General features: G+C 43.6%; 1 protein-coding gene across 1 annotated transcript in view; it reads right to left on the reverse strand.

Moving 5' to 3' along the window:
- Nucleotides 1–23680, reverse strand: part of LOC114644327 (cell migration-inducing and hyaluronan-binding protein) — a 264051-nt gene that overhangs the window by 79711 nt on the left and 160660 nt on the right. The window contains exons 6-11 of the mRNA XM_028792468.2: nt 23209–23388; nt 12973–13043; nt 12758–12853; nt 8839–8960; nt 5491–5638; nt 3474–3665 (exon numbers count right to left, since the gene is read on the reverse strand). Of these exons, the coding sequence (XP_028648301.2) occupies nt 3474–3665; nt 5491–5638; nt 8839–8960; nt 12758–12853; nt 12973–13043; nt 23209–23388 (809 nt within the window). The remainder of the gene's footprint in view (nt 1–3473; nt 3666–5490; nt 5639–8838; nt 8961–12757; nt 12854–12972; nt 13044–23208; nt 23389–23680) is intronic.

A 23680-nucleotide genomic window follows, 5' to 3' on the forward strand; every position in this document is an offset into this window, starting at 1 on the left:
GCCAGGTGGCGCCTCAAGCCTCGTCGGACCTGGAGAATTGTCACTTCCGCCACACCAGGCAAGATGGCTGATGAACCTGCCAGGGATGCCCGGAGTGCTTCCGGTGCAAAGGGCAGCACTTCCGCCACACCAGGAAGTGCTGCCGGATGGACATCATCAGCCACCTGGAGCACATCTGGACGGGAATAAAAGGCGCCGCCTTCCTACAGTCTGGGAGCCAGAGTCGGGAGTGGGAGTAGGACAAAGCTCCCTGGAGGAGATAGGAGGCCAAGGATTGGACTGAAAGGACTTTATTGGGGTGATTAATCGCTGTGTGCAATGTGTGGTGTTTGGAACTGTGTTTATTTATGTTTAATAAACGTGTGGTTTTTATAAAGATGTGGTTTCCGACTGGTGGTGTCCGGGCAAATCTCACAAATGCAATACACAGAACAGAACAAAAGTAATCCTCAATATAGTATAACATCGATCCATCCATCCATTATCCAACCCGTTATATCCTAACACAGGGTCACGGGGGTCTGCTGGAGCCAATCCCAGCCAACATAGGGTGCAAGACAGGAACAAATCCCTGGGCAGGGTGCCAGCCCACCGCAGTACAGTATAACAGTAAAATATAAATATTACAAGTACAAGTTTAAAGTCTCTTCCTTTCAAAAACCCTCAGAGTACATCGGGTAAAGTTTCTGTCACTTCATATTTCAGAAAAGGAGCGGAAGGCTGCCGTGCACAGAATACACTCGAGCTCCGCATGGGCAGAGCATTCAGTCGTTTAACTTAAAATCTTTTTATCGGGTGCGTTTATCTCATTTAAAATTGGCCAAAATGTTTCCAGGGATAAGATCCAACCTGTGAACGTTGCGCTCGAGCTCCAGCCTCAGTAGGCCACCACGTGTTCTGGGCCCATGGACAAAAGAACAACATTTTGGACCAAAATCTTTGCATGCCTATCAGACAGCCTTGGTGTCACAATCCCTCCTAATACAGTATCTCACAGAAGTAAGTACACATACATCTTTTCATGGGACAACACTGAAGGTATGACACTTTGCTCCAATGTCAAGTAGTCCGTGTTCAGCTTGTATCACAGTGTAAATTTACTGTCCCCTCAAAATAACTCGACACACAGCCATTAATGTCTAACAACAAAAGTGAGTACACCCCTAAGTGAAAAATATCCAAATTGTGCCCAATCAGCCATTTTCCCTCCTCGGTGTCATGTGACTCGTTCGTGTTCTCAGGTGTGTTAAATTTTCTGTTCTCGCTCTCACACTCTCTCATACTGCTCACTGGAAGTTCAACATGGCACCTCATGGCAAAGAACTCTCTGAGAATCTGAAAACAAGAATTGTTGCTCTACATAAAGATGGCCTCAGCTATAAGAAGATTGACAACACCCTGAAACTGAGCTGCAGCATGGTGACCAAGACCACACAGCAGTTTAACAGGACAGGCCTCGCCATGGTCGACCAGAGAAGTTGAGTGCTCAGCGTCATATCCAGTGGTTGTCTTTTGAAAACAGACGTATGAGTGCTGCCAGCATTGCTGCAGAGGGGGGTCAGCCTGTAAGAGCTCAGGCCATACGCCCGCCGCACACGGCATCACATTGGTCTGCATGGCTGTCGTCCCAGAAGGAAGCTTCTTCTAAAGATGATGAACAGGAAAACCAGCAAACAGTTTGCTGAAGACAAGCAGACTAAAGTCATGGATTACTGGAACCACATCCTGTGGTCTGATGAGACCAAGATCAACTGATTTGGTTCAGATGGTGTCAAGCGTGTGTGAGGAGTACAAAGACAAGTGTGTCTTGTCTACAGTCAAGCATGGTGGTGGGAGTGTCATGGTTTGGGGCGGCATGAGTGCTGCTGGCACTGGGGAGCTACAGTTCATTGAGGGCACCATGAATGCCAACATGTACTGTGACACACTGAAGAAGAGCATGATCCCCTCACTTCGGAAACTGAACATAATAACGACCCCAAACACATCTGTGGGGAAGGTGGAGGAGCGCCAGGTCTCTAACATCCACCCGCTCTGTGATGTCGTCATGGAGGAATGGCAACCTGTGAAGCTCGTGTGAACTCCATGAGAGGAGAGTTAAGGCAGTGCTGGAAAATAATGGTGGCCACACAAAATATCGACACTTTGGACACAATTTGGACATTTTTCACTTAGGGGTGTACTCACTTTTGTTGTTAGACATTAATGGCTGTGTGTTGAGTTATTTTGAGGGGACAGCAAATTCACACTATGATACAAGGTGAACACGGACTACTTTACATTGGAGCAAAGTGTCATATCTTCAGTGTTGTCCCATGAAAAGATAGAATAAAATATTTACGAAAATGTGAGGGGTGTACTCACTTTGGTGAGATACTGTATATGAACAGCTTTTTGTGGTGGGCTCCCAGAGGCAGTGGCGAGCGGGCGGAGGGGGTGGTCTGCCCTGGGCAGCACATTTTTGGGGGGCCAAAAAGCCCCGAACACTTCACGTGTAGGCAGGAGGGTTCAGAAAAATATCACTCATGAATGAATTCTCTGATTTTCATCCACAAATGCTTCAAAAATCATTTTCAGACGGTCCTTCTGTGACGGCATCAGACACGGCAGTTGAAATTTATGAGACAATAATAACAAAAATAAGCAGAAACATTAGATAGATAGATAGATAGATAGATAGATAGATAGATAGATAGATAGATAGATAGATAGATAGATAGATAGATAGATAGATAGATAGATAGATAGATAGATAGATAGATAGATAGATAGATAGATAGATAGATAGATAGATAGATAGATAGATAGATAGATAGATAGATAGATAGATAGATAGATAGATATTTTATTAATCCCAAGGGGAAATTCACAAATTCATTACACCGATAATAATTTCTAGGAAGATAAACAACTAATTCACAATGTATAATTTCGTTTCGTTATCAATCCGAATGTGTTCTTGCTCATTCCCACCTATCACTTGTACGCTACACCGGTTCTGGTTTTTGCAGCGTAATTATATTAAACTAATCAGAACACGGCTTATCAGTGCGTCTGTACTATATTCTTGTCTAGTTGATGCTTATAAATAATCATATGTTAAAAAAATATTGCTGTTTCTCAATATAAATAAATCTATGCAAAATGTATCTTAATTTTTCTCAATACGTCATTTTAATTTTCTATTTAAATAAGTTAACATATTCAGATACGTTGGAGGGCGGAAAATTGAAGCCCCGCTCCGCCCTGAGTGGCGTGAACTCAAGCTATGGCACTGCCCAGAGGGGCTTAACCTGGAGAAGGACAAACAAACTGGAATTGCCTTTACTACACTATTATCACGTAGACTTGTCTTGCTCAAGTGGACGAATCCCAGCCCACCCCTCTTAAGTCGGCGGGTAACCGATATTCTACACTACTTGAAATTGGAAAAAAATCAAATTCTTCAAGACCAAATAGAAAAAGCGTCCTACCTTGAACTTTAATCTGATTGGCAGCACAAGTTGAACACGGTATGAGTGTGAATTCCTCCGCCTGGTACATGGAGTAGTCCGTACTGGCCACCACAACAGTGTCACCGGCCCTCCAGGACTGGCCGTCATCTGCAAGCTCTAGGACCGTGGTGTTCGAATGGCTGTCTATGGTGATGGTCACCTGTGGCCGAACTGCAATGACATAAATAGAGTGAAACGTCAGCCTACTGTAAGCTGCGTCTTTGGAAGGAAAACTCAACGAGTGGCCATTGTGGTCACGTCAAACACCCGTCAGCACCAGAATGGAGCAGCCTGCTACCAGTCAACAGTCTGGAGCCGCCCTTTGCATTCATCAGCATCTCTGAATTCTTAAATAGTTGTCCGAAAGACGGATGGCAAGGGCAGGGACGGGCAGGCTTGTTGCACCCACTTATGTTGAAGAGAAGCTATAGATGCCAAAAAAATCACACATTCAATTGCGTTGTTTTAAATACACAATGAGAGGACTTTTGGAAAGTTTTCAGACCCCCTTCACATTTCTCACATTTTGTTATGTTGCAGCCATGTGCTCCGATCATTCCAGATCATTTTTTTAATAAAACAACAAAGAAATGCCTTTTTAACAAATTTGCAAAAATTTCTAAAATCCCTTTTGTCATTCTGGGGTACCGACTGTGGCTTGATGAAGGAAAAAATTAATTTAAATGATTTTAGCAGAAGGTTGCAATGTAAGAGAATGTGAAAAAACAGAAGGCATCTGAGTACTTTCTGAATCCACTGTGTGGATTTCATATCTAGCTGTCCATCTCACTTTTATAAAGCCTTTTGTATTTTTAATAATTTGTCTTTCTTTAAATAGACAGAGAAATGAGGCGTAGTCAGAAAGATAGATAGATAGATAGATAGATAGATAGATAGATAGATAGATAGATAGATAGATAGATAGATAGATAGATAGATAGATAGATAGATAGATAGATGGCGTACTCGGCAAGATAAAATTTAGATTGATTAACAAGAAAAGCATTATGTAGAATAGATAGATAGATAGATTGTTATAGTAGGCAAGATTAAAAATGTAGATTAACAATCAACTAATAGGACAGACAGATAGACAGACAGACAAACAGACAGACATAGCGTAGTAGGCAAGATTAAACATTTAGATAAATTCACAGGAAAAGAATATTATTAACTACAGACAGACAGACAGACAGACAGACAGACAGACAGACAGATAGATAGATAGATAGATAGATAGATAGATAGATAGATAGATAGATAGATAGATAGCGTACTCGGCAAGATAAAATTTAGATTGATTAACAAGAAAAGCATTATATAGAATAGATAGATAGATAGATGGTTATAGTAGGCAAGATTAAAAATGTAGATTAACAATCAACTAATAGGACAGACAGATAGACAGACAGACAAACAGACAGACATAGCGTAGTAGGCAAGATTAAACATTTAGATAAATTCACAGGAAAAGAATATTATTAACTACAGACAGACAGACAGACAGACAGACAGACAGACAGACAGACAGACAGACAGACAGACAGACAGACAGATAGATAGATAGATAGATAGATAGATAGATAGATAGATAGATAGATAGATAGTGTAGTAGGCAAGATTACAAATTTAGATAAATTAACAAGAAAAGTGTTATACAGGATAGATAGACAGAAAGGGTTACTATGGGATGTCCAGGAAGAAATGTTTATTCTACAAAAAAAATGAAACAGAAGATCTTTGAGAGGGGCCAGAAGACATTTTGGGAGAAAATATTTTGATTAAAGTGCCCAGACTTTGCGTTATTTCCAGGTTGAACTTACGTCACTCCCACATTTGCAATTAAACGATGATGTAATTTTAGTAATTAAGACAAATTACTTTAATAATCCACACACAATAATCCTAAAAACATTCTAAAATTCACCCCCCTGACTATTTCAAATAGCATAATGCCATATGGGATTGTACAAATGCAGGGGCACAAGTCACTTACCAAGCTTTCCACACAGGAAGCGCACTTTGTAGTTATTGCAGATGCCATCTGGCTGGTCCTTGTTAAGACACACAAAGCCGTAGTCTTTGTCATTTTTGTAGAAAACCTCATCTGTTAAATTTGAAGCGACTCCGTCATGGGTGGCTGCCTGCAGAAGTAAAACGTCGTAGTGGTTAGGTTCGGCTAAGTGTGCACACTTCAGCCTGTTTTCCACACATTGTGCCTGTTTCTGCTGATGCGATCACAAATGCTGTGTTTGCATTTGATTCATTGCTAGCCATTTAAAGAAAAGTTCTGTTTGGAATTCTTGTAGTCAGCATAATACAGTCCACTGAGCAGAACTTCCCATTGTTCTTAATAAGAATGGAATTGAATGGCAGACTGCAGGGGACATGTGCTTGGCAGAAGAGTTTGTGTGAAATGTATTTAAAAAAAAACACACAAAGACCCTACACCTGATGACAGAATCTCTAATTAAATATGTGATAAAGACTGTCAATTACTTGTGTGTCATCTTCCTGCATTAGGTTTTCCACCAGGATTTCCCCATATTTTGCTACATACATTTTTTCCTCACAAACCTTCTGGGACCCGCTGCAGAAAAGCATCTCGTAACCTGATGCTGCCACGACCATGCTTCATGGCATGGACGGTGGGCATCCGATAATGTGCACTGTAATATGGGAATTAGTCAGAAGGCTGAAAACCTCAATTTTAATCTCATAAGACCACAGAACCGACTTCTAGCTGACTTCAGATTCTCCCATGTGCCTTCTGCCAAGATGCCCTGTGCATTTTTTCTTTTTGCTACTCTCACATAACTCTGTGGCTGGTGAAGTACATGGGCACCATTGTTGTCTGCACAGTCTCTCCAGTCTCAGCAACTGTACCGTAATCCTTCAGTTCATCATGACTGGTTATTCAGTGGTTTGGAGATTTTCTTGCCACCATTTTCTGACTTGTTATGATAGATAGATAGATAGATAGATAGATAGATAGATAGATAGATAGATAGATAGATAGATAGATAGATAGATAGATAGATAGATAGATAGATAGATAGATAGATAGATAGATAGATAGATAGATAGATAGAAGGCAAGAATAAAAATGTAGGTTAACAATAAACACATAGGATGGACAGACAGACAGACATAGCGTAGTAGGCAATATTAAAAATTGAGATAAATTCACAGGAAAATATTTTATGACAGACAGACAGATGGTATAGCAGGCAAGATTACAAATGTAGATTAACAATAAACTAATAGGACAGATGAACAGACAGACAGACAGACAGACATAGCGTAGTAGGCAAGATTAAACATTTAGATAAATTCACAGGAAAGGAATTTTATTACAGACAGACAGACAGACAGACAGACAGACAGACAGACAGACAGACAGACAGACAGACAGACAGACAGATAGATAGATAGATAGATAGATAGATAGATAGATAGATAGAAGGCAAGAATAAAAATGTAGGTTAACAATAAACTCATAGGATGGACAGACAGACAGACAGACATAGCGTAGTAGGCAAGATTAAAAATTGAGATAAATTCACAGGAAAATATTTTATGACAGACAGACAGATGGTATAGCAGGCAAGATTACAAATGTAGATTAACAATAAACTAATAGGACAGACAGACAGACAGACAGACAGACAGACAGACACTGTCTGTCTGTCTGTCTGTCTGTCTGTCTGAGTAGTAGGCAAGATTAAACATTTAGATAAATTCACAGGAAAGGAATTTTATGACAGACAGACAGACAGACAGACAGACAGACAGACAGACAGACAGACAGACAGACAGACAGACAGACAGACAGACAGATAGATAGATAGATAGATAGATAGATAGATAGATAGATAGATAGATAGATAGATAGAATTTGTTCCTAGGGAAATTTGGCTTTTAACACAGAATGTCTTGGGGTCTTCATTTATCTTCATTGTGTAGGTTAGCCCACCATACTCATTCACCCCAGGCTGGACCTTTCCATTTGGTCGACAATGAACTGAAGCCCCAGATGGGTGGTCTCGAATGAACTAATTCTGAGGCTTCTTAAACCAATTGGCTGCACGAGTGATGATTTTTTTTTGGGGGGGGGGGGGGGGGTGTCAAATTAAAGGGGGTTATACTTATGTGATGGATTATTTTGTGTTTTTTATTTTTATTCATTTCGACTATTTTCTTTCCACATTGACATTAAAAAGTCTTCTTTCTGTTGATCAGTGTGATACAAATCTACATTAAATCCATTGGGATTCAATGTTATATAAAAACAAAATGGGAACCCTTCCAAGAGAGGGAGCAGCGTATGCATATGAGCCCCCTGATGTCTTTTCTCTGGTCTCGTACGCATCTTGTGTTCGAGTCGCCAACACCGACTATAACAGAGATGGTGAGCTTGATGGATTACAGAGAAGACTCTGAGGCTGAACCCTCGGCTTCAAAGCACATTAGAGGAAACCGTGTTATCCAGCACAGAGGGATTTCACTTGCAGAAATCATTGATTTGCTTCTTCTCTCACTGCTGTTTATTGCTCAAAATATCCCTCTACCTTCAGATTTAATAAACATCAAAATGAGCAGCCAATCCTCCTGGTAGCAGTCATGCCAGCCAAACTGAATTTGAAATCATAAAGTCATGCATATGGAGATACAATCTTAGGTAGTTTTCCATCTCTTTTCAAATTCACTTCTTTCCAATCAAAGTTATGAGAGTCCAAAAAACGCAGTTGGCACAAGGTGGGAACGGGCGGTGGGTTAGTGGCCTGTCCATCATGGGGCACTCATTGGCCGATGAACCTAATGTCCTGTTTCCACAAAAACATTACAAGACGGTAGTCAGGAATCAAATTGCAAATCTAAACTCTTTAAGGAAATGTAAGTTTCCTTTGGCTCACTTGTCACCTCTGTGCTTTGACCACTTACCCATTTCAGGGTCGAGGTGGTCCGAGCCTATCCTAACAGCTTTGAGGCTTAAAGGAGGCAGTGTGATGCAGTGGTTAATGCTTTGGACTTAAAACCCCTAGAAGGTTATGTGTTTAAATCCCACGACTGACACCATGTCAACATGAACAAGTCATTTCACCTGCCCATGTGCCAATTGGAGAAACAAAAGAATTGGAACCAATTGTATCCCGGATGTTGCACGTCACCTAAAATAAAGGAGACATGCAAAGTAATAATAATAAAATGTGAATCAGCCTTGTATATGGGACCAACCATTGCTGAGCCCACTCACTTAGAGTCACCAACTAACACAACAAGCCCATTTATGGGAGATGGTAGCAAAACCCCAGGCAGATAACAAAATAAAAATGAGTTGTACCTGAATGTCCAGGGGTGCAGCACAGATTTTGCCAGGAAAAGCTGCCCGAAGATCAGAAAGTTTCTCCCAGTCTCCCGATCCCCTCTCATCATCCCGGTCAAACCACTCCGTCCACTCAAGTTCTGGAAAACAGGAATCCAATAAAAAGAAAATTGTAGTTTGGTCTTCAGAAACCAGTAATCCACCTATCCTTTAATCTGCAGGACCACTGGGTGGTGACAATCCATAGTCCTAATCCAGGCACAGGGTGCAGTGCTAATCTATTGCAGGGCATAAGGTGCCTTTAAATTGTAAGTTTTCACATTTTATTGTTATATAACACTGAAGCACCCTAACGAGGGCTACTCGGCCCACATATAACCGCAGTGAGAGTCGTGTCCCTAAACTCGCAAGTACATCAGCACCATTGCCAGTGTGTGTGGGACTCCACCAGGGCTGTGTGATTTCTCTCCTGTCCATTTTATGATTTTCTTTGGACAGGATATCAAGGCCCAGTCTAGGGCATCCAATTTGGTGGAACTGCACCACCACTTTTTTTGCAGACGGCGTGGTCCTGGTTGGCTTCATCGGGCTGTGAACTCCAGCGCACATTGAGACGAGTGTGAAGAGGCAGGGATGAGGACCAGCATCTCCAAATCAGAGGTCGTGGTCTTCAGTAAGGCAAATGGTGGACTGTTCTCTCCAAAAGGGAGTTGGAGTTACTGCCTCCAGTGAAGGAGTTTAAGTACTTGGGAGGTTTTGTTCGCAAGTTAGGAGGAAAAATGAGGATGGTGAGATCGACAGACGGATTGGGGTGGCGAACACAGTTATGTTGTAGCCGTACCAATCCATGGTTGGTGAAGAAGGAGTCAAGCCAGAAGGTGAAGCTGTTTGAATTTCCAGTCAGTCTATGTTCCTATTCTCACCTATGGCCATAAGCTTTGGGTGATGAACGAATAAGGAAGATGACGGGTACAAGCAACCGAGATGAGCTTTCTCCAATAGGTGTCTAGGCTCTCCTTTAGAGAAGCATAGGCATCTGGGAGAGACTTGGAGTGGAGTTGTTGACCCTCCACCGCGAGAGGAGCCAATTGAGGTGGTCTGGAAATCTGATACAGATGCCTCCCAGACACCTCTCTGTGGAACTAGCCTAGAAGAAGACCTCGGGTCGGGGTTCGCTGGAAAATGACTTCTCCCAGATGTCCTGGTGATGCCTTTGGGATCCCAAAGCATGAGTTGGCAGGTGTAGCCATGGAAAGAGATATGTGGGTCAGAGAAGAGATGGAAAATGAATGAATGAATGAATGAATGAATGAATGAATGAATGAATGAATGAACGCTGAATCACAGTGGAGTTACTAATGATGATATCCTCTTTTGATGCCGCTGCTAATTTTCCCTAAGCTTTCACATCCAGACTTTTTAATCTGTTCATCTTTTCTTCTACTGGTATTATTTTATTGTTATAAATAGCATGTTGCTTTTAACTTTCTATACTTTGCTGATACTTGTAGAATATTTGCTGGAGAATGTGAATTTCCCCTTGTGGATTAATAAAGTATCTATCTATCTATCTATCTATTATATAGTGCCATTCATATCTATCTATCTATCTATACTAAAATTTATATCTATCTATCTATCCATTATATAGTGCCATTCATATCTATCTATTATATAGTGCCATTCATATCTATCTATCTGTCTATCTATTTATCTATCTATCATATAGTGCCTTTCATATCTATCTATCTATTATATAGTGCCATTCATGTCTATCTATCTATTATATAGTGCCATTCATATCTATCTATTTATCTATCTATCATATAGTGCCATTCATATCTATCTATCTATCTATCTATCTATACTAAAATTTATATCTATCTATCTATCTATTATATAGTGCCATTCATATCTATCTATCTATTTATCTATCTATCATATAGTGCCTTTCATATCTATCTATCTATCTATTATATAGTGCCATTCATATCTATCTATCTATCTATCTATACTAAAATTTATATCTATCTATCTATCTATTATATAGTGCCATTCATATCTATCTATCTATTATATAGTGCCATTCATATCTATCTATCTATCTATACTAAAATTTATATCTATCTATCTATCTATTATATAGTGCCATTCATATCTATCTATCTATCTATCTATTATATAGTGCCATTCATATCTATCTATCTATCTATACTAAAATTTATATCTATCTATCTATTATATAGTGCCATTCATATCTATCTATCTATCTATCTATTATATAGTGCCATTCATATCTATCTATCTATCTATACTAAAATTTATATCTATCTATCTATCTATTATATAGTGCCATTCATATCTATCTATCTATCTATTTATCTATCTATCATATAGTGCCTTTCATATCTATCTATCTATCTATTATATAGTGCCATTCATATCTATCTATCTATCTATACTAAAATTTATATCTATCTATCTATCTATCTATCTATCTATCTATCTATCTATCTATCTATCATATAGTGCCTTTCATATCTATCTATCTATCTATCTATCTATACTAAAATTTATATCTATCTATCTATTATATAGTGCCATTCATATCTATCTCTCTATCTATCTATAATAATAATTCTTCAATAATTCATTGCATTTATATAGCGCTTTCCTCACTACTCAAAGCGTTCAGCAATTGCAGGTTACGGGCCTCGCTCAAGGGCCCAACAGAGCAGAGTCCCTATTCGGTTTTTGAACCAGCAACATTCCGATTGCCAGTGCAGATCTCTAGCCTCAGAGCCACCACTCATCTATCTTTCTATCTATCTATCTTGTAAGTTAATCTGAATTTTTAATCTTGCCTACTACGCTATCTATCTATTTATCATATAGTGCCTTTCAAATCTATCTATCTATCTATCTAATTAAGTAAATACAGGGCACCTGGCCTGGGGGAGATGGACACTTTCCTCCTTGCCAGGTCAGCAGGCTGTGGAGAGACGTCCCCAACAGAGACGGGGTATCAGTCCCCATGGCGTTTCAGGCTCTTTACTGTCCCTTCACTAACCAAACCACTTACCTGCACTCTTAAAATTAAAGATGCCAGAGCAGTTCTTCAGAGCAAAGCCATCGGTCTGGGTGGTGTCCATTTTTGATTTCCCAAAGGACCCATCCACAAGAAGGTTCCAGAAAGAACCTTTTTATTTATTTAGATCCATTACATGTCCCATACAGTAAATAGGCATGAAGGAAGAGTTGATGGAGGTGTAAGAGAAGTCGAATCCAGTCTCACATAGAGCTGCGTATCATCGGCATAGCAATGGAATGAAACTCCATGCTTGCGGATGATGTGACCCAGGGGTAGCTTATAGATATTAAAGAGAGTCAGCCCAAGCACTGATCCTTGTGGGACCCCACAGGTGACAGTGTGGGTATGAGATTTGGCATCCCACAAGGCCACATACTCAGCCCTATCTGTAAGACAGGACTCAAACCACTCCAAAGCAATGCCAGAAAGTCCAGTTGTATAGTGAATATGATGAAGGAGAACATTATGATCTACTGTATCAAATGCAGCTGTGCAGTCCAGGAGGATAAGGAGTGATGGAGAGCCCTGGTCAGCAGCCATCAGGAGGTCATTGGTGACTCTGACCAGGGCTGTCTCTGTACTGTGAGAGGTTCGGAAACCAGATTGAAATTTTTCAAACTGATTGAATTTTTTGAGGTGATCCTGAAGCTGAGTTCTACAAGGAACCACAGAACCCAATACAAAACTATAAAGGGCCATTAAAGAACTGGTAGCTGCCAATGTAAAATTGCATGACACTCGTATCGTTTTCTTTCTTACAGACAGAAATAATAAAATGATCACCGAGGAAATCGCAGATCACACACACACATCACACTTCGATCTGAGATGAACGCAGTGTGTTACCTTGGATCCACTCACTGACAACACTGATGTTAAAATGCTCTCCATATCCAGACGGGAAGACCTTTGACATTTTGGCCAAAGTTGAAGCTTTGGTCCCTGTGACAAATGGAAAACAGACAACATTAGCATTTCGGGAGACCCCAATTTTAGAAAGGTGCTCCATTACAGCCCTTCAGTCTGGTTTGTTAGACATGCAAAGTAAAAGTGTAATTCACCTTGGTAGGGCACATGATCCTCCACAGAGGACGCTGGATCTCCTTTCACTGTAACAAAACTCCAGGAATGCCTAAGGAGCCAAACAGATACCAATGTTTTATGTATGCTCACTTATTATGGAGTAGGCAATAACGACAGCTAAGAAGTCCAAACACGGATCAGAGAGGCAAGACCCACGTTAAGGAGATCTTTGAAGAAAAGTGCGATTTTACATCAAGCAAAAGACACCCATATGCAGGTGGGCCCAGGATTGTGTGCCTGACGAGGCCCCTTATTCTTTCCTCAGACCACTGGGCGGAGTGGTGGCTCTGAGGTTAAGGATCTGCACTGGCATCTGGAAGGTTGCTGGTTTGAATCTCCATTACACCCAAAAAAGAGATCCTACTCTGTTGGGCCCTCAAGCAAGTCCCATTACCTGCGATTGCTCCAGAGGCACAGTACAATGGCTGACCCCAAGGGGTATGCGAAAACTAATAAATTCCTAATACAAGAAATTGTATAAGACGAAATAAAGAACAACAAATAAAAAAACACATGTCGTTATTTCACATTGTTTCAAAAATGGAGGATAAACATCTACTGTATACACTGTAATAGTTATAAAGGCCCCGGGACAGCATAAGAACATCTTTGGCATGTCAGCAGGACTTTTTCCTAGATATTTAGTTCAGAATGGTTTTTAATTTTCAGGTACTGCAAGTGAAAAAACAAAAGATGTCTTTTGAACTTCCAAATATATACACTAGCCAAAGTACCCAGCGTTATCCGAGTGGATTTGTAGAACGGGATAAGGAAAGGATTGCAATGGGTTGGCACCCTGCCCGGGATTGGTTCCTGCCTTGTGCCCTGTGTTGGCTGGGATTGGCTCCAGCAGACCCCCGTGACCCTGTGTTCGGATTCAGCGGGTTAGAAAATGGATGGATGGATGGATATGGAAAGGAAGCAAAGGTTTCTGTGTTTTGTAAATGGTGGCCCTGTTGGTATTGCTAGCTGCCCCGTCTGTCATTTATCGATGGCTTTGCTCTCGTGAGTCGAGAATTTGTTCTTTTAGAGTCTGATTGGATACCAGAATTGAGGAAACTCCTTGCCGGGTTGCAACTGCGAATGCTGTCATGTCCGACTCGTCCTCTTAGTTCAAGGTGGTAGTGCTTAAATTGGGAAGGAAAGACGACAAAGCAGGAATTAAACAAGCCCCCTTGGGTTCTCCTTTGTGTTGTGCTGCACTCTTGATCAAACCTCACCCAGCACCCCCCTGTAAAAGCACACAATACCCCTTTGGTATATCACAGCAGGTAGAAGCAGCACATGCTGTTGAACAGGTAAGTCATGTTAAGCTCTGTTCATTTTGTCTTCTATGCTGCCTTCAGTCTGATTGGATGTTTCACTCGCTCTGAGCCAGCAGGTGGCACTGGTGTACAAATTGTAGCACACAGAAAATACAAAACAAACACTGGGACCCCAAGGGTCAACATTTTGGGTTCCAATGTAGTCCATCTTGTCCGTATGTTCCTAGAGGGCAACTATGCAAAATATGGTGCACATCAGTCAAAGGGTGTAGGATTGTGAATACTTACTCTGAACCAGTAGGTGGCACTGGTGTGCAGAGTGTAGCACACAATCAGGAATAAAAAAAAAACCCACTGGAAGTGCCAGGGTCCAAATATCAGGTTCTAAAGCAGTCTACCTTGTCCATATGGTCCTAGAGGGCAACTATGCAAAATTTGGTGCGGATCGGTCCAAGGGTGTAGGACTGTAAATACTGTCTCTGAGCCAGCAGGTGGCACTGGTGTGCAAAATGTAGCACACAAAAGGGAAAAAATCACACTGGGAGCCCCAGGGTCCGAATTTTGTGTTCCAGCATCCCCTTGTAAAAGCACGCAATACACCTTTGGTATATTACAGTAGGTAGAAGCAACACATGGTGTTCAACAGGTACGTCTTGTTAAGCTCTGCTCATTTTGTCTTCTAGTCTGGCTTTAGTCTGTTCACTCGCTCTGAGCCAGCAGGTGGCACTGGTGTACAAACTGTAGCACACAGAAAATACAAAACAAACACTGGGACCCCAGGGGTCAACATTTTGAGTTCCAATGTAATTTATCTTGTCCGTATGGTCCTAGAGTGCAACTATGGAGAATCTGGTGCAGATCAGTCAAAGGGTGTAGTATTGCAAATACTTGCTCTGAGCCAGCAGGTGGCACTGGTGTGCAAAATGTAGCACACAAAAGGGAAATAAATCCCACTGGGAGCCCCAAGGTCCAAATTTTTTTTCCAGTATCCCCTTGTAAAAGCACACAATACCCCTTTGGTATATTACAGTATGTCAATGGTTCTCAAACTGTGGGGCGGGCCCCCCTAGGGGGGCACGAAGTAACAAAAAGGGGGGCGCAAAGATGTAAAAAAAGAAAACAAGAATCGAAAATATGAAAAATCCATCTATTGAAACCAAAACAAATTAACTTAAACTACATTCTGATACTAGAGAAATAAATATAGAGTTAGATAAATGTCGATAAAAGTTAAGTAGGTATAATAAAACATGCATCTATGATATATCATTAATTAAAAAAGAACAAATTGGTACTAGTGGGCTCCTTTCAAAAAAACATTAGGGGGGGGCGCGATTAAAACTGTTATGAAAACTTGGGTCACAAATACTTAACGGTTGAGAAACGCTGCAGTAGGTAGAAGCAGCACATGGTGTTCAACAGGTACGTCTTGTTAAGCTCTGCTCATTTTGTCTTCTAGTCTGGCTTTAGTCTGTTCACTCGCTCTGAGCCAGCAGGTGGCACTGGTGTACAAACTGTAGCACACAGAAAATACAAAACAAACACTGGGACCCCAAGGGTCAACATTTTCAGTTCCAATATAATTTATCTTGTCCGTATGTTCCTAGAGGGTAACTATGCAAAATTTGGTGCGGATCGGTCCAAGGGTGTAGTATTGCAAATACTTGCTCTGAGCCAGCAGGTGGCACTGGTGTGCAAAGTGTAGCACACAATGAGGAAAAAAAAACCCACTGGAAGTGCCGGGGTCCAAATATTGGATTCTAAAGTAGTCTACCTTGTCTATATGGTCCTAGAGGGCAACTACTGTATGCAAAATTTGGTGCGGATCGGTCCAAGGGTGTAGGACTGTAAATACTGTCTCTGAGCCAGCATGTGGCACTGGTGTGCAAAGTGTAGCACACAATGAGGAAAAAACCCCCACTGAAAGTTTCCAAAATAGTCCGTATGGTCCTAGAGGGCAACTATGGAAAATTTGGTGCACATCAGTCAAAGGGTGTAGGATTGTGTAGGAGACAGACAGACATTCTATTTAACATATTTATCTATCTTGAGGTCGAGACGTGACCATCTCGGAGAGACACTTTGAAGTCCCACGAGACTTCGTGCACATCACGCCCTACTTACAAACAATTTCTCGGACAAACTTTAACGTCCCGCAAGACAAGGAAGTGAGACAAAAGGACAGATGCTGTACAGGCTTTTAAATGATCGACGTGCAGCGCGACCTGCAGAACATGCAGCTCGGTAGCAGCAAGCCAGCAGCTGATCTGTCCGCATCTCCTTAGCGTGAGTTCAGCCCCCTCCCCCCACAACTTCACAACACGAGCAGCAGAGATGCAAAGTGGTTACCGTGAAGCGCGCCCCCGGGGGTGGGGGTTGTGGGGTGGGCAAGCGAAGCAAGTAGGGGGCACAACCCCCTAGTAGAGACATTAAAAGTGATAGCTCAGGTTGCTGCTGCTCTCATTCATGGACTTAAGCATTTTCAGCAAAGGAACATTAAGAGGTGACGTGACTAAAAAATTAGGAAGGGAAGTAGTCCAGTGGATCAAAGCTATGACTTTGTAAAGATCACGGGGACAAGTTGGAAACTTAAGGGTAAATTTTGCACAAATGTTAGGAAGTTTTTCTTCACACAGAGAACCAGAGACATCTGGACCATAAGTGACCAAGTCGTGTGGCAGACAGCAGGACTTGAGCGACTTTCAAAACTCGACTTGGTGTTATTATAGAAGAACTAAGTGGACAGGACTGGCGAGCTTTGTCGGGATGAAGGGCCTGTCCTCATCCTTATTGTTCCGAGGTTCTGAGCCATTGCTGTGACTTTCCAAATTGTGCTCAGGTTTGCTTGAATCCTACATCAGATGTTTCAGGAACTTGATGGCGGTCCACCTGAGGCCCAATTTGAATGGAGTGGACATCATTTAGAAAGGCACACGTGTACCTGTCTATAGAAGATCCTGTCTGTCACATGGCACGTCAGGACAGAAATCAAGCCATGAAGTCCAAAGAATTCTCTGCAGATCTCCACAGGCAAATAGCGGGGAGGCACAGATCTGGGCATATGGAGGATCAGTGCATGAACGGGGGTAGCCAATGGAGGAGAGCGGATGATTCTATTGGTCAGGGTTATTTGGGGGCGCCGGGTTGATTTTGTTGTTTTCATGCAGCTATCCAATATGGTTTATGAGAGAGAGGAAAGCATATAAACTGAAAGTGAACAAACCCCAAGGTATCCATCCATCCATCCATTGTCTCCCGCTTATCCGAGGTCGGGTCGCGGGGGCAGCAGCTTGAGCAGAGATGCCCAGACTTCCCTCTCCCCGGCCACTTCTTCTAGCTCTTCCGGGAGAATCCCAAGGCGTTCCCAGGCCAGTCGAGAGACATAGTCCCTCCAGCGTGTCCTGGGTCTTCCCCGGGGCCTCCTCCCGGTTGGACGTGCCTGGAACACCTCACCAGGGAGGTGTCCAGGAGGCATCCTGATCAGATGCCCGAGCCACCTCATCTGACTCCTCTCGATGCGGAGGAGCAGCGGCTCTACTCTGAGCCCATCCCGGATGACTGAGCTTCTCACCCTATCTTTAAGGGAAAGCCCAGATACCCTGCGGAGGAAACTCATTTCAGCCGCTTGTATTCACGATCTCGTTCTTTCGGTCACTACCCATAGCTCATGACCATAGGTGAGGGTAGGAACATAGATCGACTGGTAAATTGAGAGCTTCGCCTTGCGGCTCAGCTCCTTTTTCACCACGACAGACCGATGCAGAGCCCGCATTACTGCGGATGCCGCACCGATCCGCCTGTCGATCTCACGCTCCATTCTTCCCTCACTCGTGAACAAGACCCCAAGATACTTGAACTCCTCCACTTGGGGCAGGATCTCGCTACCAACCCTGAGAGGGCACTCCACCCTTTTCCGGTTGAGGACCATGGTCTCGGATTTGGAGGTGCTGATTCTCATCCCAGCCGCTTCACACTCGGCTGCGAACCGATCCAGAGAGAGCTGAAGATCACGGCCTGATGAAGCAAACAGGACAACATCATCTGCAAAAAGCAGTGACCCAATCCTGAGCCCACCAAACCGGACCCCCTCAACACCCTGGCTGCGCCTAGAAATTCTGTCCATAAAAGTTATGAACAGAATCTGTGACAAAGGGCAGCCCTGGCGGAGTCCAACTCTCACTGGAAACGGGTTCGACTTACTGCCGGCAATGCGGACCAAGCTCTGGCACTGATCATACAGGGACCGAACAGCCCTTATCAGGGGGGCCGGTACCCCATACTCTCGGAGTACCCCCCACAGGATTCCCCGAGGGACACGGTCGAATGTCTTTTCTAAGTCCACAAAACACATGTAGACTGGTTGGGCAAACTCCCATGCACCCTCCAGGACCCTGCTAAGGGTGTAGAGCTGGTCCACTGTTCCACGACTAGGACGAAAACCACACTGTTCCTCCTGAATCCGAGGCTCGACTATCCGACGGACCCTCCTCTCCAGGACCCCTGAATAGACTTTTCCAGGGAGGCTGAGGAGTGTGATCCCTCTGTAGTTGGAACACACCCTCCGATCCCCCTTCTTAAAGAGGGGGACCACCACCCCGGTCTGCCAATCCAGAGGCACTGTCCCTGATGTCCATGCGATGTTGCAGAGGCGTGTCAGCCAAGACAGTCCTACAACATCCAGAGCCTTGAGGAACTCCGGGCGTATCTCATCCACCCCCGGGGCCCTGCCACCAAGGAGTTTTTTGACCACCTCGGTGACCTCAGTCCCAGAGATGGGGGAGCCCACCTCTGAGTCCCCAGGCTCTGCTTCCTCATTGGAAGGCATGTTAATGGGATTGAGGAGGTCTTCGAAGTATTCCCCCCACCGACCCACAACGTCCCGAGTCGAGGTCAGCAGCGCACCATCCCCACCGTATACAGTGTTGACACTGCACTGCTTCCCCTTCCTGAGACGCCGGATGGTGGACCAGAATCTCCTCGAAGCCGTCCGAAAGTCATTCTCCATGGCCTCCCCAAACTCCTCCCATGCCCGAGTTTTTGCCTCAGCAACCACCAAAGCCGCATTCCGCTTGGCCTGCCGGTACCTATCAGCTGCCTCCAGGGTCCCACAGGACAAAAGGGTCCTGTAGGACTCCTTCTTCAGCTTGACGGCATCCTTCACCGCCGGTGTCCACCAACGGGTTCGGGGATTGCCGCCACGACAGGCACCGACCACCTTACGGCCACAGCTCCGGTCAGCTGCCTCAACAATAGAGGCATGGAACATGGCCCATTTGGACTCAATGTCCCCCACCTCCCTCGGGATGTGGTCGAAGTTCTGCCGGAGGTGGGAGTTGAAGCTACTTCTGACAGGGGGCTCTGCCAGACGTTCCCAGCAGACCCTCACAACACATTTGGGCCTACCACGCCTGACCGGCATCCTCCCCCACCATCAAAGCCAACTCACCACCAGGTGGTGATCAGTTGACAGTTCCGCCCCTCTCTTCACCCGAGTGTCCAAGACATGTGGCCGCAAGTCCGATGACACGACCACAAAGTCGATCATCGAACTGAGGCCTAGGGTGTCCTGGTGCCAAGTGCACATATGAACACCCCTATGCTTGAACATGGTGTTCGTTATGGACAATCCGTGACGAGCACAGAAGTCCAATAACAAAACACCGCTCGGGTTCAGATCAGGGGGGCCATTCCTCCCAATCACGCCCTTCCAGGTCTCACTGTCATTGCCCACGTGAGCATTGAAGTCTCCCAGCGGAACGAGGGAGTCCCCAGAAGGTATGCCCTCTAGCACCCCCTCCAGGGACTCCAAAAAGGGTGGGTACTCCGAACTGCTGGTCGGTGCATACGCACAAACAACAGTTAGGACCCGTCCCCCCACCCGAAGGCGAAGGGAGGCTACCCTCTCGTCCACCGGGGTAAACCCCAATGTACAGGCTCCAAGTTGGGGGGCAATAAGTATACCCACACCTGCTCGGTGCCTCTCACCGGGGGCAACTCCAGAGTGGTAGAGAGTCCAGCCCCTCTCAAGGAGATTGGTTCCAGAGTCCAAGCTGTGCGTCGAGGTGAGCCCGACTATATCTAGCCGGAACCTCTCAACCTCACGCACTAGCTCAGACTCCTTCCCCTTCAGAGAGGTGACATTCCACGTCCCAAGAGCCAGCTTCTGTAGCCGAGGATCGGACCGCCAAGGTCCCCGCCTTCGGCCACCACCCAACTCACACTGCACCCGACCTCCTTGGCCCCTCCCATAGATGGTGAGCCCATGGGAAGGGGGACCCACGTTGCCTCTTCGGGCTGTGCCCGGCCGAGCCCCATGGGTGCAGGCCCGGCCACCAGGCGCTCGCCATCGAGCCCCACCTCCAGGCCCCAAGGTATTAGTTACAAAAACAGTGACTCAAATAAAAAAAACGTCATTATGCCAAGGGGTCACACATGTCAGAAGAAAAAAATATTAAAACATTTATGAGAGGCTCCTAACAAGGATGAACGCTGTCGATGAGGCCGTAAATTTGATCGTATCAGACGGGAGATCAACAAACCCAAATTACGCCTGAAAGCGCTGATCCTCCCTATTTATGGGACCTCCTGGCTACCTAACACCTTGGCTATGGCCGTCTACTAAACATTCTTGCAGTTTTATGACTTGGCAGTTTGAGGAAGTGAGAAGTGAGCCCATAACTCCGTGTTCTGCTACGAGCCTCAAACTGCCAATACTCATTGTGGTAGTGGAATAAAAACCACAAAATTACATAAAATGTTTTATTTAAACCTAACAACTGGAAAGGGATGAGATCTTTATATATATATATATATATATATATATATATATCTCCTAGCCCAGGTGGACCTGGCTACCAAACCTCTACCACTGGCCTCTCAATGTTAGGTTATGGGATATGGTGGGCACTCTGCTGCCAGCGGCCCCTGTTATTCGTAGCACCAGTCTTACTGCAGTCACATGATGGACGGGCTCTGCTCAAACACAGTGCTTTGGTACCTTTGGTCCATCCAGGATTTGTATCATTTTTGGCTTCCTGCCCTTTTTTGCTTGTGTTTTGGATTCTGTTTTATCTAATGATTATTTGATCCTGCTTGTTTGTGGCCGACCTTCTTTTATCTAGATGTCTGTTTGATCCCTGTTCTAGATGTATGAGTATGACCTTCATCCTGCTTGGACTTAAATAAAACATGGCACATGGTCAACAAGCTTCTCATCCTCTTGGCACGTGTGAATGTGCACTCCCATGAGGAGCTTCACAGGGTGCTGTCTTGATTGCTGACCTCACAGCAGGGCTTCCTCGTTAGAAGGTGTACACCTGACACTGGAGTCCTTGCATCTCTTTGGCGGTTTCTCCTTCACGGTAAGACACAGGGCCACATCTCTTCCAGGTGGCAGCAGTTTATTTGAGGAAACCTGACAGCCTCCTGGTAGCCTTCCATCTCCTCCTGTTTATCTAAAAGTCTCCAAAGAAATCTAATTCTGGGGCAAGTGGTAGAGCTAACCACCCCTCTGAAGGCTCCTTCACACCCACACTGGCATCTGGAAGGGCTCACTATTCATCAAGGCAGCTTTGACCTCTGTGGGGTTTACCCTCTCTGTAAGGATTGTGATGGGCCCTTGGCATGTTCTGTACCAGCATGACAGCCCACCGCATTAAAATGGAAGAAAGGAAAGCTGATTCTACCACAGGGATTTATAGCAGCTGCCATTAGATACTGCAACACAACCTCCAACCAGGCCAAGGGTATTCTTCCATTTAAATATGTTAATTTTAATTTGAATATTGACATAAACAAATCCAATAATATATATAGTTTATTTTTATTTATGTCTTTTTGTTCATCTTGAGTGTATTCTGTATAGGTTATAGTGCCTTTCCTATCAATCTATCTGTCTATCTATCTATCTATCTATAATAAAAAAATTTTCCTGTGAATTTATCTAAATGTTTAATCTTGCCTACTACGCTATGTCTGTCTGTCTGTCTGTCCATCCTATGAGTTTATTGTTAACCTACATTTTTATTCTTGCCTTCTATCTATCTATCTATCTAATAGTGCATTTTATATCCTATCTATCTATCTATCTATCAATCATATAGTGCCTTTCAGATCTATCTATCTGTCTGTCTATCTAATATAATGCCTTTCTTGTTAATGTATGTAAATTTTTAATCTTGCCTACTACACCATCTATCTATCTATCTTGTATAATGCTTTTCTTATTTATCTAAAATTTATATCTTGCCTACTATACCAACTACCTATCTATCCAATGAGTTTCTTGTCAATCTTATGCACATTTTTAATCTTGCCTATTATCAATCTATCTATCTCTCTCTCTCTCTATCTCTATCCTATACAATGTGTTTCTTGTTAATCTATCTAAATTTTTAATCTTGCCTACTACACCATCTATCTATCTAATTTTGTGATCCTGCCGACTATACTAAAATCAGGGCTGGATTTATATGAAAAGAGGCCCTAGGCTATTCCACTTATGAGGCCCTTTCACCTTCCATTTTTAAGTTTGTAAATTACATGAGAGATAATAAAATTTTGCTAACAATTTGAATGTAGGCCCCTCTTGATCTTGAGGCCCTAGGCTGAAGCCTAGTTAGCCTATAGGAAAATCCGGCCCTGACTAAAATATCTAATTTTGTGATCCTGCCGACTATACTAAAATATCTATCTATCTATAATAAAGGTCCTATCCTTCAGAAAATCAGAAAGCCATCCTCACCCCATAACCCACCATTTCCACTATTTAAGTCAGCTCTGCTCGGCTCCAGTCTGGACAGCAGATCCCAAGCCACAGCTTTTATCGTTTCACATTTGCTTTTTAAAGTTTGCGGGAGGCCACATTGTACACGCAATCACTATTAAACCCTCTGTTAAACTTTGGAGCATTGCCATAGGTCTGTACAGAAGCGACGGCGGAAGCCTTACCGAAATCCAAGCAGGTGGAAGTGCTTGCTCCCCAGCTTTGCCACAGCCTTCTTGGCCGAGTCTTCCAGGCTGGTGGATCCTTCATCACTGACTGCCATTACCAAGATCATGCCGTCATGCACATTGTCCACGTACTGCCCCAGGCGTATGCTTTCTTGTTTACTTTTGTAAGTGTCAAACCTGAAGGAGAACAAGGAGAAAACGCATGACTCCAACTGCAGATGACAGTTCAAGGACAGCTAATCCGCCATACTTAATATAGTGGATAGCGTCGCTGTCTCAGAGCCCCAGAGTCCGAGGTTCAAATCTCAGCATGGACACTGCTTTTGTGGTATTTATACATCCTCCATGTACCTTTGTTGGTTTTCCTCCAAAGAATTACTTGGTGGGACTCCCTGTACTTTACACTTTGATTCACTGTACTTAATATAATAGATAGCACTGTTGTCTCAGAGCCCCAGAGTCTGAGGTA

The sequence above is a fragment of the Erpetoichthys calabaricus genome, chromosome 17, assembly GCF_900747795.2.
Source record: "Erpetoichthys calabaricus chromosome 17, fErpCal1.3, whole genome shotgun sequence".
Lineage (NCBI taxonomy): Eukaryota > Metazoa > Chordata > Cladistia > Polypteriformes > Polypteridae > Erpetoichthys > Erpetoichthys calabaricus.